At 49.5% G+C, this 16,517-nt stretch overlaps 1 protein-coding gene across 7 annotated transcripts in view; it reads left to right on the top strand.

The window, feature by feature from the left end:
- The window catches only part of Foxn3 (forkhead box N3), a 369,982-nt gene that overhangs the window by 336,479 nt on the left and 16,986 nt on the right, over positions 1 to 16,517 (top strand). For 6 of the 7 annotated variants that reach the window (XM_060388027.1, XM_060388023.1, XM_060388026.1 and 3 more), the window contains 2 exons: positions 6,104 to 6,169; positions 15,457 to 15,562. In XM_060388027.1, the coding sequence (XP_060244010.1) occupies positions 6,104 to 6,169; positions 15,457 to 15,562 (172 nt within the window). The remainder of the gene's footprint in view (positions 1 to 6,103; positions 6,170 to 15,456; positions 15,563 to 16,517) is intronic. The other variant, XM_060388030.1, reaches the window with a different exon arrangement.

The raw sequence follows: 16,517 nt of genomic DNA, 5'->3' as shown, positions 1-16,517 counted from the left end.
TTGCAGCTGTTTTTAGAGGTCTTGATTGGTTTCGAAGTCACAAATGCAGATATCCTATAAGCTGTCTCGGGGAGAGCAGGGGAGCCACGCATCAGCAACAAGGTGAACTTTTATGGCCTGTTTTGATGTGTCCCGTGTAAGACAGTGCTTCAGAAGTTCCTCTCCTCACCTGTGCACGTGTTCGCGCAGCCACCGTTTAACCCTGTCCCTCTCCCTAACGTCTGATGGACTGGATGATGCCCGATCCTGCACACTGTAGAGCGTTAGGCACCGTCCCACCCAGTCATGACCATCAACAGTGTTTCCAGACATCGCCGTGTGTCCTTGGGCAGGGGAGGGGGCCCACTCGAGAAACACGGGCTCCGTTAGAAGTGAAACTGAGCAGACCTACTGGGTCCCCAGAAAACGGGCTGCTTCTCTGCGCATCTTGTTACACGTTTCTTCCTGTTCTAGTACTTCCTGGTCCTAAGAGTTGCTCAAGCCTTTTTTTTTTCTCCATTTTAAGGAATTAAACAAATGCTTCTGGGCATGTCATTTCTCACACATAATCATAGAAAATAGATAAAGACATCTCAGAACAAAATGATGGAGTGAAGTCATAGGAAGGGAAGGCTTTCTCTTAGGTCTCAAACAAATGGTGGACTGAGGTGCTATTAACACCTCGAAGTTGACACTGCCACCAGCATTCCCTAGTCCCTACCTGTTAAAGGGTCCTCCTGGTTGGCATACCCTGCCCCCTACCCTGAACTCTCCATCCCAGGGGTAGGCTACCCTCCCCCCAGCTTTTCTTCCTGTATAACCCAGCCATTTTAGCTACACTAGCCCTTTTTCCTTTTTGGCTTCTTTTGTTTATTTTTTATCTATCTATCTATCTATCTATCTATCTATCTATCTATCTATCTATCTATCTATTTATTTTTACAAGGCAGGGTTTCTCTGTGTAGCCTTGACTGTTCTGGACTCGATTTGTAGACCAGGCTGGCCTCGAACTCACAGTGATTAGCATGCCCCTGCCTCCCTGAGTGCTGGGATTAAAGGCGTGCGCCACTGAACCTAAGCTCCTTTTTGGCCTCTTGGCACTCACCCCAGGCTCCTCTCCCTTCCCCCTCCTCTCCTACCCTCTTCTTGAAGGCCCTTTCCCAGCCTTCTGGTCTCTCCCAGATGCCTCTGCCTGTTTTGTCCAATATAATCCATAATAAACCATCTCCTCTACCCATACCCAGAAGCACCATGTCTTCCTTATATTCCGTTTTTCCATTCAGTTACCTTCCTCCGGGTTTCCTGCAGCCACATTGCTCATAGCCTCTTGCTTCAAATTCCTGCTGCAAAGAATCTTATCATTCCTGTGCATATAAAACTCGGTGCCCCCTGGTTTTTACAAACTAAAGGTCCTAGTGAATTTCCCTGTCCATCCAGAGCCCTGCACCCAGGTGCCATGTCCAGCTGAGGGCTGGGTTCTCTCCACCTGAACAGTAGAAGATAAAGTCATCCATTCATTTATCCCGCATGCTCTCATCTCCATGCTCTCAGGTTCCAAGTATAATCTTAGGTGCCAAGGACAAAACAGCGTGAGGCAAGCAAGGAAGAGCCGCAGCGGCCCACTTGCTTTGTAGAAAGGAATACAAGAGGAAGCCAGGATGCACATCTGATTGTCGGTACCTGCGCTTTCATTTCCAGCATGTGTCACTTCTCCCCGCGTATGTTCAGTCTTTTGATCAATTATGTAACATTAGATCACCATGTAAACACATGAAGTGTAAGGAGGAGCAGGGAAGGGGAACACATTCACTATGTAGAAGCTCGGGTGACTTCGGGAAAGGATCATAAATCTCAAGGTTTTCATCTGAAAAACGTTTGGCTGTTGTCATCTTGGTGAGTCTGTCGGCTCTGAGTTGTCTTTTTTGTTTTTTAATTTGAGGACTACACTAGGGCTTGCTATTGGCCTTTATATCCTGAGGTTGCTTAAACACATGGCCTTTCCATACACTTCTACCTGGAATTCAACCCAAGCTACACCAAAAACCCACAGAATGTCCACCCCGCCAGGCCATGGCTTTTCAGGGACTGGTATATTCTCCCAGCCTTGGTAGCACTGTCTTCTGTCTCCCGAGCTTCAGAGTGGATGTCTCATCTGGAAGGTGCCCCTTGGAGTCCATAGTTCTGTCAACCATGAGTCAGAAAGAGAAAGAGATGTCAGGTGACATTACAGAACGCTGTGGAAGTTCGTGTAGCCTCTGCCCCTCTCGTGCCTACTGTCACCCACACCACTTTAAAATGAGCGAGGACAGGCCCAGCAACAGGAAAGTTCCACGTTAATTGGCTGCAGATCCAGGGCTTGAACCTAGCAATCCTCCTGTCTGCTCTATCTAGGGCTTTTCCCATTCTGCCCACAGAGGAAAGCCTCCACCACTCCCAAAAGGATCCATCTCCCGGTGACGGGAAAGCAAGACTCAATCCTAATCCAAGTAGCTGAATCATCAATAGCAGAAGCTTAGAAGCCTCTGTTTTTCTCAGTGGCAAGGTTAGGCTTGTGTGTACATTCAAGAGAGGAGGATTTGAAAACAAGCCACGCCACCCTTTCTCAGTCCTGTTCTCCAGAGCAGCAGCAGCATGATCAGATAATCGCATCAAAGATAAAAATTGAAATGGGCCACTGGGAACCAGTTCAGAGAAGTCATCCTGTTGCCAGAGCTTAATTAAGGAATCTTCTAATACAGGATTTGAGATTGGCTCAGCGTAGACCATGGCCATAGCTCTATCAAGTGCCCAGTGATGCATGCTGGGTGCCACACTGCATTAACCTGTGCTGAATAACTGGGTCTCCTGTACCAGGATGCAGCGCTAGGGACCACTGGGGAGAATCCCTCGTCCCAAAATAAACTGCCATGCTGTTTTATTCTGCTGAACCCCTCTGCCTCACTGTGGTTTTCTGGGGTACAACAGAAATGCTATTCCTGTCAGTGAGGTCTTCATGAGTCCTGGACAAGATACCATCATCTCTTCTTAGACTGATAAACTGCACTGAACCATGGTGGGAAACCCCTCACCTCACCTTCCTCCCCAGCCCACCCACTTCTCCCCTCCCTTAGCTCTCTTCCTGTAGAATCAGGTGTTCCTCTGGGGCAGAAGAATCCCCCAAGCCCCAAAGTAGCTCCCCAGTTCTCTATACTGGTTCCAGCTCACCCCAAATGGGTGCTCCTATCAAAAAGTATCTCAGCTTCATGAGGTTGGTTCTTTTGAATGCAAACCAGAGGGGGGAAGCCTATGAAGGCCCTCAGTGCACTCATTAAGACAGCCTGCACCCAAGGGTAGCAGTGAGGCTGATCCCCAGAGAAGCTGAGGTGGAAAGGGGAAGGACAGGGTGAGGCTGGCTATCATAAAAGGCACAGGAATGAGGAAAGGAGGCATGCTATCTGAGGGTGCTAGAAAGTAGCTGTGCAGAGGCAGCATGTCCAGGGACCCCGGGTCTGTGGAGTGGAGCTTCATCTCCCCCTTCTAGAAAGCCAGCATCTAAGGAAAAGAGGTTAAAGAGGTTGCTAGTGGAGTGAGGAGGTTTTCTACACACACACACACACACACACACACACACACACACTCATTGTAAAGACTTTCAGTAGTGTTAGCAAACAATTACCAAGATACATTATTAAGTGAACAGAAATTGGGCTGCAGCCAACTGTTTTGTGTATATGGTGGTCTTCTCGTTTTCAGCAGGGTCATCCTAAGACCCCCAGTGCGTGGTGATGCTACTCTTTGCTTTTCAGGCTCTCTCTCTTTTGCCAAGGCCATACTTGTCTGTGCTCCTCGAACTTCCTCCTGATAAGGAATGTGGAACATTGTTTTATCTCCTGATTTCATGTCTGAGCTTCCCCCTTACCCGGGGACCCTCCCCTGAGGAGATGGGGACCACATAACCAGGGCAAGCCAGGAAATGCAGATACTATCAACTTGAACACACACGCATATGTTAGATCATGAGAGTTCTACCTGTTGCACTCCCCCAGAATTCCTAAAGAGGGAGGCGGTGGGGCATGAGTTCTCCGAGAGTATCAAAACCTTAGCCCATGGAGGCATCAGGTGTGCTCCGCTGTTGAAAGGAAAGTGGGGGAGGGGCGTTAGCATCCTGTACTTGCTGTCTTAGGTCTGTCTATTTGGCTTGGTTTGGGTGGGGTGGGGTATCCTGGGGAGATGTTGGATAGCCCCCCCCCCAAGTTTAAGTTCTCCGGTGCGTGGTGATGCTACTCTTTGCTTTTCAGGCTCTCTCTCTTTTGCCAAGGGCATACTTGTCTGTGCTCCTCGAACTTCCTCCTGATAAGGAATGTGGAACATTGTTTTATCTCCTGATTTCATGTCTGAGCTTCCCCCTTACCCGGGGACCCTCCCCTGAGGAGATGGGGACCACATAACCAGGGCAAGCCAGGCCACCTGTTGCACTTGAAATGGCAATGAAGCTTCGCACATATTTGGGCTTCTCCCTGAAAGCAAAGAGTCCTTTCCAAAGAGGGACCACCTCAGATCTTGTCCCTTCCTGCCCATGGGGACCAAGGACATCACTGCTGGGGCAGTAGGGACTCATGTGCAAAGTGGAACTTGAAGCTTTCCCGTGAATCATTGAGCATGTATCAGTGGGGAGGAATTGACTGTTTGAGCAATGTCTCCCCAGGAGTTGCCAAAGAAGCTAATTTACCTGTTTCTCATACAATGCGCTTATTAAAATAAACTTTTATTCCATTATGCTGTGGTAAGTAACAGGCCTCCCGCAGGCAAAATGGAAAAGGGCAGAGTGAAGTTTCTTTACCTTTTTATTTTTTTCCTGAGGCATTGTCTTCTGAAACCAGCATCATCCATATTATTAATGGCTTGTGGGCCTTTATCATGCATTGCATTACTCCCTTGGAATTAAACTGCACATATAAAGTATGAAAAATGTACTTTTTTTTAAACAGTAAAAAAGTAATTTTCTCGCATAATATCCAAAATAAAGTGCCATGGAGCCATTAGTAGTAAATTGAATTTTTTGGTATGTAATTTGTACAAAAACTGACAAGTGCGAAGCCCCCTCTCCCCAGTCATTAGTTACTGGGCTTGGCGGACACCGAGGCACTAATCTGCAAGGACAGGCATTTTGATGTCGACTTCAATTGCACACTTCATTTATTTGGACAGGGGACAGGCGGCAGCTTCTGTCACAAGGCCTCACTGCACTATTAGCGAATTTCGCCCCAGGGCAGCTGGGACGCTGGGCTGGGGCAGATGTTCTTTTCAGCCTATTCAGTGACCATTCTTGGGGGTTGTTTACCGTTGCCATGGTGACCTTCATTTCCATAGCAGCAGAGCTGCTGTTTCTCAGAGGGAAATGAATTTAGTTATAAAGGGATAATATTTTTCTCCGTCTCTGTATAACCTGCCATCTGTCAACCGGTGGATTGGTAAGGATTCAGAAACCTATTAAGATTTATAGCAATAAAGTGATGAGTATTTGGGGAGGGAGCAAATGAAAAGCAATAATAAATGAGAACGTAAGCACTCTGTGCCTTCAACATCAGAACTTTCTCAGTTCTTTTCTTTATATTTTATGTGCTTTAAAAAAAAAAAAAGAAAAAGGTGCCTTCATCACCCCCAACACTGCTGTGCACACACAGAACCTCATAAAATATGATTTCCATTCTGCTGACGAATGGAAATGACCAAATGTCTCCCTTGTATCTGTCTGGATGCAGGTGCATTCGGTGTTTTCTCTTCACGGTGATGCTGAGTCGTCTCCGGCATTAAAGATTCCCAGGCTGACCTTCCTATTGTTACCTGCTCTCCTTCTCCACCACCCCAGAGTTAAAACTGAGGGGCGCCTAGATCTGCAGCTTATCCGAAACCCACAGTGCAGGCAACATTAACGACGTGAGAAGGAGCCACGCTCATAGATTTAAAGAAGAAAAAATGCTAGCATATTCCTTGAATCTCATCTCACCTTGAGGTCCCTCATTTAATTCCTGGATTTCTCCCCCTCTGTCTCATTCATAAGCTGTAAGTTGCAGGGGGAAAAAACACACACACGCACACACCAGCCCCGTTGTGAATAATGTTATTTATTGGTTGATTTTTCCAGATCCTGACATTGACGCTGCCAGTGCCATGATGCTTTTGAATTCTCCCCCTGAGATACAAGCAGGTTGTGAGTAGATGTTTCTATAGCATACAGCCCCGTAGTTTGTGAACTTAACCTTCTCGTTTACACCCCAGGCTATAGGAAGAACTAATGCTGACCCAGCCCTGCACTCGTAGCATCCTTTTCAAAACTAAGCGTGCATCTAACATGCAAACGCACATATACATGCAGCCATGCACACGCGTGAGCCAGTGCGAAGGTGTGCTCCCAGGATGAGAGAGCTCTCACATCCTGTCAGGGCTGAGGAGATGAGAAGCAGACCTGCTGGAGACCTTTGTCCTACAGGAATCATTCCCGGGACTTTGCAGGAGAGCCTCCCTGGGCCAGCTTCTCCATGACGGGGCTGGCGGCACCCCGTTTATAGCCATTATTTTCTGTCGAGGACTTTGATGATGTTAGGGTGTGTTCTAGAAAGTTTGTCCCACCCATGCTTGGCTTAGCCTTAACAGGGACCCACAGTGCCACGTTGCATCCCGTGTGCCTGCCCGCTAGGCAGCCACAGGGTGAAGGGCAGGGCCGATGCAGCTAAGTGGGGCTCCCTGAGCAGCTCTCACTTAATTAAGACACCTCTTTTCTTGCTTGGACTTGACTCTTGCCTGCTACCTGCTTTCTGTCCATTCCTTTTCTCATCATTATGGCTGACCTGAAACGAAAATGTCTGTGCTCTCCGCAATACTTGAGGCCAGCAGCTCTGTCAGGTTACTGCAGTGTCTCTCTGTCTCTCTCTCTCTCTCACACACACACACACACTCGTGTGCAGAAAGTGATTTGACGTGGCAGATCCTCCTACCTGTCGTGTGCCTGTGACTAGGTTTCCAGCTCGTTTGGAGCTCTTGCCTTCTGAAGATACCATGGCCCTCTAAGCAATGAGAATTCCCCCACCTTGGAGACAGTAACATTTTCTACAAGAAAGCACCCGTCCCTAAGTCCACAGTAGATTCATGTGTACTGGTGGGAAATCCAGACACACACACACACACACCCTGTCCATAGCTGTAGGAAATTTAACACCTTCTTTTCTTCTTTGTACCTATTTTAAAAGATCCAAGAGATACCGCCAAGCATTCTCAGACAACCTGGCCCTCTCTGCCTGGGGCTGCCTTTACCTGCCCTGACTGCCGGACTCTGGTTCCCCTTTGTCAGCCTCCATTTCCTGGCATTTGGAACGTGAAGCTGCTCGGGACAGCCTACTCCACTGCTAAGTAGATAGGCAGCAGGCAGAGTTCTGCAACTAACAGTTAGCCTGGCTAGCCCGGAGTATGGCTTTGAAGTGATGTTTTAAGTTTCAGAGAAATCTATACTTAAAATCCATTCTTAGATGGCCTTTCAGGAAAAGTTACAGACTCCAGTCATAATCAAGTCACAGGCTGGAAAGGTCCTTATGAGCAGGTCACAAAACCCGTCTTAGTGGAAACACTTGACCTGTCTCATCAGAGCTGTGTAAGATCCAAACGCCTTCCTCGGCTCGCAGCCACTGTGTGCTGTGTTTGTTACTTTATGTATATATACCCCTGATGAACTGGTCCCTAAGTTGAGAAGGAGAATGGAGAGTCTGGAAGAGGCAGGGGGTGTGGCCTGAGCACTCACAGATCTTCAATCTCTCATTCCAGGGCTCTTGACCACAGATTCTTGTCCTGATTCGCTAACAGGATCATTTTTAGTGTTTTCTCGGCCAGATGACCTTCTCCTCTCTCCATCCATGTAACTCTCCAGCTGTAATTGTCCTGCTGGAATATCCATGGTCCTAGTTATGTCAGAATTCGGAATTGAGGCCTAAAAGTGCTCGTGTGTTAAACGTATAGATTGTTTTCCATTCTTTTTAAGATGGGGTTCCATGTGACCCCGGCTGGCCCCAGACTTGCTGTGTAGCCAGTGATGACCTTGAACTTCTTACCCCCTGCCTTCATTTCCCTGGCATGCACCACCATACCCAGTTTTATGTGAGCTGGGGATTGAAACGAGGACCTGAGACTGGGCTACGTTCCCCAGCTCTGTGGGGTAATTTTAGGAGGCTTTTTTCCCACCAAAGCTTTTAACATTCTTCGAGAAAGTCTGGCCACAGCCGTCATGAGGGCCACAGGCCAAGAAGGCTCTCCGGGGCCCTGGCAGGCACCAACCAGGATGCCCCTGAAGGTCGTGGAAGGAAGCACTCACAGGGCAGGAACAGCAGACGTAGACTTCAGAGCAAGCAGAGGATGGAGACAGTGGCTTCATATTTGCCTTTCCATCTGACCTCCAGTATCAGTCTGGAGGTCAAGTGTAAGCCCCGGGCTGCAGAGCCCCTAAAGATTGGAGCGGTGCCACAGTTAGGGATCGTGCTAAATCCACCATCTCCTAGTGGGCACAGCCAGAGGGAAATGTGTCCAGCTGTCCACCGCTGCTCCTGCCAGCTCTTTCTATCCCACTTCAACTGAATCTTTATTTTCCTTTACATTGCTGGCTTCTTTTCTTTTTTAATTTCTATTTATTTATTTTGAGGCAGGGTTTCTCTGTGCAGCCCTGGCTGTCCTGGAACTCGCTTTGTAGACCAAGCTGGACTCGAACTCAGATCTGCCTGCCCCTGCCTCCTGAGTGGGATTAAAGACATGTGCCATCACCTCCTGGCAACATTGCTAGTCTCTTCCCTTGAGATTTGAGGCAGTGCCTTGCCTCCTCAAGGGAGAAAGACGCCTTGGAGAGACAGGAAAATAAAGCCCCCATTACCTGCCTTGCTAGCATTGCCCCAGGCCTAGGTATGACTCCTCAGTAAATGCATAAAGGCAACAATGCCCAGTCTCCATGACTGGGTGTGGGCAGCATGTATAGTGGTATTCATGGTTGTGTATCCTGGTATGGGAGCACACAGACCTCCTCCCACAGTCAGAAGCTGGACAGCCCATCTTCTGAGCACTCCATATGTTTCCTGCCTGTTCCCTCACCCTGGGGCTGGTTGCTGTGGCCAGACTCTGTTTATAGAGCTTTCTCGTGCCTTGCTATTTATAGCTTCCTGCTTCACTCACCCCTGGGCTGCCCCTGAGAGTGGCAAGCTACCCACCTCATCTCCTGGCACTGTTCACTCCTGGCAATTACAGGCTGGCTTGGTTGCTAGAAAGGGTCCTCCCCCCCCCCTGCTGCCCCCCATTTCATCCTCCTTTGCAGCCACTGCATTTCAGGTCACCAAGTGGCAGACCCTTAGATCTCTTCCTCTCCCCTTTCTTGGTTGGCATCCACAAAGCTAGCTGGGGCTGGTAGACTGGCCACCCCCCCAAGCTCTGAAGCTGGGTGAGATAGAAAAGCATCTGGTGGGAACCCAGGAGCCATGAGCACCCTGCAGTGGTTGCACTGGAGTTTAGAGGGCCCACTACCTCTTGTTTCTTTCGTCTGCTCCCATTTGAATGAGCCAATGAGGTATAGCCTTGGGTTCTAACAGTTTGTCCCCTCCCTGGTATCACCTACATTCTGCAAGGAGGGTCATCGTGTCCTATGTGCTCAAAATGCCACTTCCAGAAGTCAGCAGAGAGCATGGCTGCCGGCTCATCTTCTTAACTTCTGAAATCAAAATCTGCCCACCCACTCCAGTCTCCTCCTAGAAGAGTAGCAACGTGGGCTAATTTCAGCTTCCGGTATCTCCTGAATCACCTGCCTAGTAGCTAGCTCCCCTGACAATCCTTATGAGTCATCTTTAACCCCTGTGGAGAAACCAGGTCACCATTACCCATCTCCAAAGGCTTATATAAGCCCCGGTTGGAATTTTCCCAGAGACGGAACTCTTAGGTAATAAACAGAACAGCAGAATGGAGCGAGAAGGCAGGGGAATGCTGCCTGGAACTAGGGTATATTGTCCGCCATGTCAGGCTCCACGGGAGAAAGACCACAGGAAACAGGCTGTGTCCTGTCATGCCGGCCCTTCCCCAGCCTGCTTCCAAGAAGGCAGGTGGAAGGGGAGCCTTCGGGGGAGGAAGGATGACAGGAATGGCCTGCTGCTCAGCTTATGGCCTCTGATGGCGTTAGCCAGGGCTGCCCTCCAACTGCAGAGCTGCGAGCTCCCCACTGAGGTTATTTTTAGATGTTGCAAAGACTAAGGGAGGCCTGTCAAAAAGAAGGGTGGTTACGTGCTTAGGGACAGCACGGGGCAGGAAGGTAGGAAGGTTTGTTTCCCCGCCTCCGACCTGGAACGAAAATGAGCTTTAGACCCCTGGAAGTGTCTGAGTTAGTAAAGTGGGAGAATGTGGAACTGAGTCCCAAAAGTGTGTGTTTGGGGGAACTGGGGCAGGGGACAGGGGGATACATGCCTGTAATTCCGGTTCTGGGGAGGCAGGGACTAGTAAAGCCTAGCTCCCCACACGCTGACATGGCTTTAGGATGTTGATAGAGAACAGCACACGTTGTCAGCCTCAGTCGATCCTGGGAACCTGTCCATGTGTGCATGCTCACTTCATGCACGCAGAGACAGAAAGGACTCGGAAGGCCTCCCTGTCACTTAAGGCCATAACATCTGCACTGAGCCATGCTGCCTCATTGTCCCTGGTTAGGCCTGACACATTCTATGGCTTAAGTACTGGGGACTCTGGTGCTGAGGCCTGTCCACCGGGCCCAGCAAGCTGTCTCTTCTTCCAGGTTGATGGGAGAAAAGGTGTGTGTGCCGGGTCTACAAGAAAGGGTATGCCAGAGGCTCAGACCTCTTCTAGTGGGAGCACAAAGTTGGCTTTGGATGTGTATTTTCCTAAGTCGATGTTTTTAGGAGGTAGATAGCGCGAGAAGGTGTCTTAGGGTTTTCTGTTGCTTCAACGAAACACTGTGACTTAAAAGCAGGTTGGGAAGGAAAGGGTTTATTTGGCTTATACTTCAGATCATAGTTCATCACTGGAGGAAGTCAGGACAGGAACTCAAGCAGGGCTGGAACCTGGAGGCAGGAGCTGATGCAGAAACCATGGAGGGGTGCTGCTCACTGGCTTGCTCCCCATGGCTTGCTCGGCCTGCTTTCTTATAGAAAGACCACCAGCCCAGGGATGGCACCACCCACAGTGGGCTGGGCCCTCCCCCATTTATGACTGATTGAGAAAATGTGGTACATCTGGATCTCATGGAGGTATTTCCTCGACTGAGGCTCCTTTCTCTCTGATGGACTCCAGCTTGGGTCAAGCTGACACAAAACCAGCCAGTACAGAAGGAAAAGGAAGGTGCTGATTTTAGACCAAGGGTGGGAGAATGGACTCTTATTCCTGCCCAGTGTTTAATGGAAAGGCAGTCAATGATGGCTCTCAGTGTCCTTTTCCACAGAGCCGTGGTATATTGGCTGCACCCCAGTTTCCAGAAACTACATCCTGACACTGGGGGGTGAGAACAGAAAAGGGAAGAGGTGGAGGCACAGTTAAGTGTCACAGCTGGCTCTTGGCAGACAGTGAGCCAGTGATGGTCACCATCTCAGCATAGAGTGTGCTGCCAATAAGGAGGACTGGGAAATGGCAGGAGCTGCAGCTTGCTTGAGAAGAGGTCCTGGGTTCAGAGGCTGAGCCAGCTTGCACTCCCAAGCAGTCTCGAGGGCTCAGGCGCACACCTCTTACCACTGCCAGGTTGCTTTGAAGTGAATACAGTACAGCTCATCAGTCGGAAGATGTGTGAATGCATGAATGAAAGGTTAGGGCGAGCTAACAAAGATGCAGTAGACCAAAAGAATGAAATGTTCTCCTTCCAACCTTGTGCCTTATAGATAATTCATCCGAGGTTTCCGGAGAAGTGATGTGGGCTTGGTCGAAGGACAGTGATGACAGAAATGATATTAATAAGCCTACATCGCCAGCCACTAGGTTGAGCAGTTTTCATAGCCCCCTTAGACTGCACCGTGGGTAGGGCGCCATTCCAACACGCAGCTGCCTCCAATAGGTGTTAGGCTGGCTTCTTCCTGTTTTCCCTTCCTGCTGGGGTGTCCTAGCGCAGGAAGGCTCTGGATATTTGGGCAGAGGACTCTTTGCATGGAGCCTGGACCTCTGGCTGCATTTCCTGTTCCTTGTCAGGTGACTCACGACCACATCAGTGTTAACTGCGCTCTCTGACTCCTATGACCCCTCTTCCCCTTCCAGGGCTACAGGGGTGAGGCTGACATTGTGCACCTGGGAGCCGAAATAATACAAGAGCCATAATTGTTGTTCTAGCTACTCTGTCACTAGAAGACAGCTGAGGTCTCTGTCTCAGTCTGGCTTTCATCTTGTTCCCTCTTAAGGTTTTCAGCTTACTTGAAGCAAGGGAAAGCACAGTGCCTCCTCAGTCTTCCGTAGAAGGCTATCACACCTAGGCTGATGATAACGAATAACTATCATTTGCTTGTTCTAAATATGCGTGCTTCTCTAACCTCAGAAAACCTCCCCCCTAAAGATCCCTTCAGTGGTTTTATCGGTTCTGAGTGTACATGCTGCTTTTCCTCCTTTGAGGTCCAGTGTAGACAGCACTTCCTCTAGCAAGTCCCTCGATACTTAGAGATTGCATCAGGCATCTCCATCCTGTGTGGCTATAGACACACACACACATTTTAGACCTTATCCTAGCATTTCTTCCTCTCTCCTCCCAATTCTCTTCTCTCCCATTTGACTATAGTTAACCTAGCACACAAGAAGATACTAATTAGTTGATCCTAAGTAGTTTTCACTGATGATTGGACCCATGGTGCAGATTTTCAGTTTAAGTTCTTTCCTGACATGGCCGGTCGTGTCAGATCCATTTACTGTTCTCCGCGATGTCCTCAGTGACACATGCGCAGTGTCAAGAGTAAGCCCGTCCAATGGCTATGTGGCCCAGGGGCTACCATCAAAAGCCCTCTCCCGCAGTCTCCGGACAGCCGGCGGAAGCCCATAGTCTAGACCGCAGCAGCCTCCAGCCAAGCTCAGCTCTGCTCTTCCCATGTCTTCCCCCTGTGAACTGTAGCTCTGCTCATGGTTAAACTTCACATGCGGTATCAGGTAAGGGTCAAGGTCTGTTTTCATCCCAAAGGCTTGTCCTTGCTGCCGTAGTCTCCTCTCTGCCACTCTGCAGTCTCGATACCCGCCTTTCCTGGAGCTCAGTGGACCGTATTAAGTGCAAGCCTATTTTCTGGGTTCCATTTTGTTCTGGTGAAGCAAATGTCAGTTCTCAGCCCAGTCTCACAGTGCCTCAGTCCATATGGTTTGATACGAAGTCTTGATATCAGATAATATAAATTAGGGAATAAAGCTTTCAGACGCTGCTTCCTCGTAGAGTACCTGGCTGAGTATTGGAACAGTTCCCGTGCTCTTAGGATACTTGGTTATCCTCCTGCCTCAGATCACCTCATCCGTCCGTGAAGTCAGGCTGCTAATTGGGAACGGGTGAGGTTTCTGGCCTGGCTGTGCGTCTGCACATGAGTAGTTACAGTAAGAGACCAGGATGTCTCTGGACACGGGAGTGTGCTGTGACTGACGTAGGTAAGAGTGGCAGTCTTAGTCTTCATCTTGCCTTTTGGAAGAACCTCTAACAGTGAGCTTGTACAAACCTAAAAGAGAAATGTCAAAAAACAAATGATTAGCAAGAATTACAGAAGGCCCAAAGAAATGGACAGTCGTTATAAAAGTATTCTGTATCCAGGTTGGCAGGATGACCCAGCCGGTAAAGGCATGCTGTGTCAGCCTGCCAACCTGTGATCCCCAGGCCCCACGTGAAAGTCGGAAGGTGAGAGCCAACTGCACAGGGTAGCCCTCCAGCTTCCGCGAAAGTCATGGGACGTGTGCCCCACACACAAATGGTGCTCACACACAATCATGTAATTTCTAAGAATGATTTCATATTGAAGAATGGATGTTTACCCTACTTGAAGCACTTTCAAACCCCCTCCTGAATCACCGTGTGGCCGAGGATGACTGGACTGAACTTCTGCCTGCTCCTCCTGTGGGCTGGGGTTCCACCACCGTGACTGGTTACAGGGGGCCTTGTGTGTGACAGCAGGCGAGCGCTCGAACGACGGAGGAGCACCGGTCTCGGTTCTGAAAACGTATTCCTCGAGACCAAAAAATTATGAAACGTGTGTGTTAGTAATTTGTTTCATGAAAGTACTTAATATTTGCAAATAACAAGGCTTTTAAGTTTTGACATCTAGACTGGTTTCCATTTTTAAATGTTTTAATTTTCTAGTATTTCACTGATGCTTGCTTGAAAGGGTACTGTTCATTCACCTCTCTCCAGTATGGGACTGTGCTGGGGTTACGGGGAGCAGGAGAGATCTGGAATATCTTTAGAGAGTAGAACAAACATTTGGGGACTTCCACAGCCAGACACGTAGGCCGTGTCTGTAGATGCCACAGGGGCTAGAGGCTTACCGTGCACCAGCTGAAGCTGCCGTTTAGGAGGTGACTAACAGTCAGATGTACAGAACTCCCTGTTATGTAAATCCTTGGGGACATGGTGGGGAGGGTGGCATGCCACACAGGACCTTTGTTGCGGGTGGATCGCCGTTGAGGGCTACTCCAGGGGTCAGTGTGTGCGGAAGAAAGCGGAGGAGTGAGGAAGGCTGGAAAGGGTTGTGGAGAAAGACACACAGGGCACTGCATTCCGTCCAGAAGCCAGGGCTTGAGGCCACCTGGGGGAAGATGAAGATCCCTGTGTGAACATGGGAGGTAGAGGGCCTGAGTCCCTCGGAAAAGGACCTGACTGTGTTGTTTAGCCACATTTCCCCCCTTTCTGGGTGAGGACAGATAACAGATATGAGAAATGTGATGGTTGGGTCGCCCGCAGCCCCACTGTAGTTTCGGTTACATTAAATGTTCCTGGAGAAAGACCAGAGAGGAGAGGTTTTACCAATAGGTATAGGAAATTTTGTTTTGTTAAGTGTTGGGGTGTCTGTGCATGCGTGTGTGCCTTCACTGCATGGGTGCTATTTGGGCAGGTGTGCCTGGCCATCGTCCTAGAGAAGCAGGAGCAGGACATTGGGACATCCTCTGTCGCTGCCCAGTGCTAGGGTTAGGGGCAAGCCCAGCTCTTTTCCGGGATGCTAAGAATTCCTACTGTGGTCTCTGCTCATGGAGCAAGAACTCTGAGCCACTGAGCCTTCTGTCCCCAGCCCAGAGCACCCCACCCTGCTTTGAACTTGTGTCTGAACTTCTTTCTTAACAGAAGCATCAGTAATTTGTCAGCTCTTGATGACCCTGCTGGCACATCATCTTTCTATCTCGTTCTCTGTGCCCCTTCCACTCTGTGTGGGCTTGTGTGCGCACACTCGTTGGGCACCCTCTTCTCTCTTTCAAATTTGCTAACTTCTTTACAGTTGGATTCACCTGTGACGTCCCTTTTTCTTTCTCTTTTTCTTTTTCCAGTTTCTCCAGGAGTGATACAAAACGGAGCGAGGGTGCTGAGCCGAGGGCTGTTTCCAGGCGTCCGCCCATTGCCGATTACTCCCATTGGGGTGACAGCAGCCATAAGGTAAGGGAAGAGCTTGCTGGGCAGAGCCTGCCTGGGTGGTGGGGGAAACTCCCCTGTATGCCCCAGGGTCCTCAGAAGGCGGAGAGGACCTCGTTTGGATGTTCCACAAAGCCAAAGGCACTGATAGCACATCCAGATGCCACCATCGTTTTGTTCTCCTGTGAGGAGATGGGCTACAAACTAAGTTTTCTTAAAGAGGACGAAATGGACTAGAAGGCAAGGGTGGGCAGTTGCTGATTGGGCTTTAGGCCTTTTTCATGCCTGTGACCCTGCGATGGTGTCTCATCTCTCTCTGGACCTGCCTCAGTTTCCTCATCTGTGAAACTCCATGTCTGCATGGAGGGGTGCAGTAAACCGTGCAGGATTGCATGTGAAACGTGATTTGGTAAGGACTCTGTGAACAGCAGGGGTGTCATTTCCCGGCTCCTGAGAGTCAGGTCGAGGGAGACAGAATGAGCTCTTCTTTGAGTGATTTCTTTCCCCATCCTCCTCCTCATCCCCTCAGCCCTAGGGTAGGTCCCCCCTATGGCTTAGAACCCCCCACATGCTGTGTGGCAGCCTCCTCTTGCCCATCTGTCAGTCACCACCTGACCAGTTTGGGCTACTAGAAGCTCTTTCCGTGACTCCCTCTACCCCCGACATCCCCCTGACATCCCCCACCCTGCGCGTCTCCAAGCCAGATGCGTTCAATGGTGCCTTAGTTTCTTTTCTTTTCTTTCTGTTTTTAAAAAATATATTGACAAAAGCAACTTGAGAGGAAAAGGCTGGTAGTTAAGGGATGTGGTCCATCATGGCAGGGAAGTCAAACAACAGGGACTCGAAGCAGCTGGAAACATGGCAGCCAGGATTTAGAGAGGTCATGGTGCTATCTACGGTGGGGGCCTTTCCCCCTCTGCTACTCAAAGCCTACCTCTCAGGTATTCTGGCTCTGCCTCCTTGATGGCTCACACTAGCC

Source organism: Meriones unguiculatus, chromosome 7 (assembly GCF_030254825.1).
Source record: "Meriones unguiculatus strain TT.TT164.6M chromosome 7, Bangor_MerUng_6.1, whole genome shotgun sequence".
Classification (NCBI taxonomy): domain Eukaryota; kingdom Metazoa; phylum Chordata; class Mammalia; order Rodentia; family Muridae; genus Meriones; species Meriones unguiculatus.
This window is presented reverse-complemented; position numbering and strand designations above follow the sequence as displayed.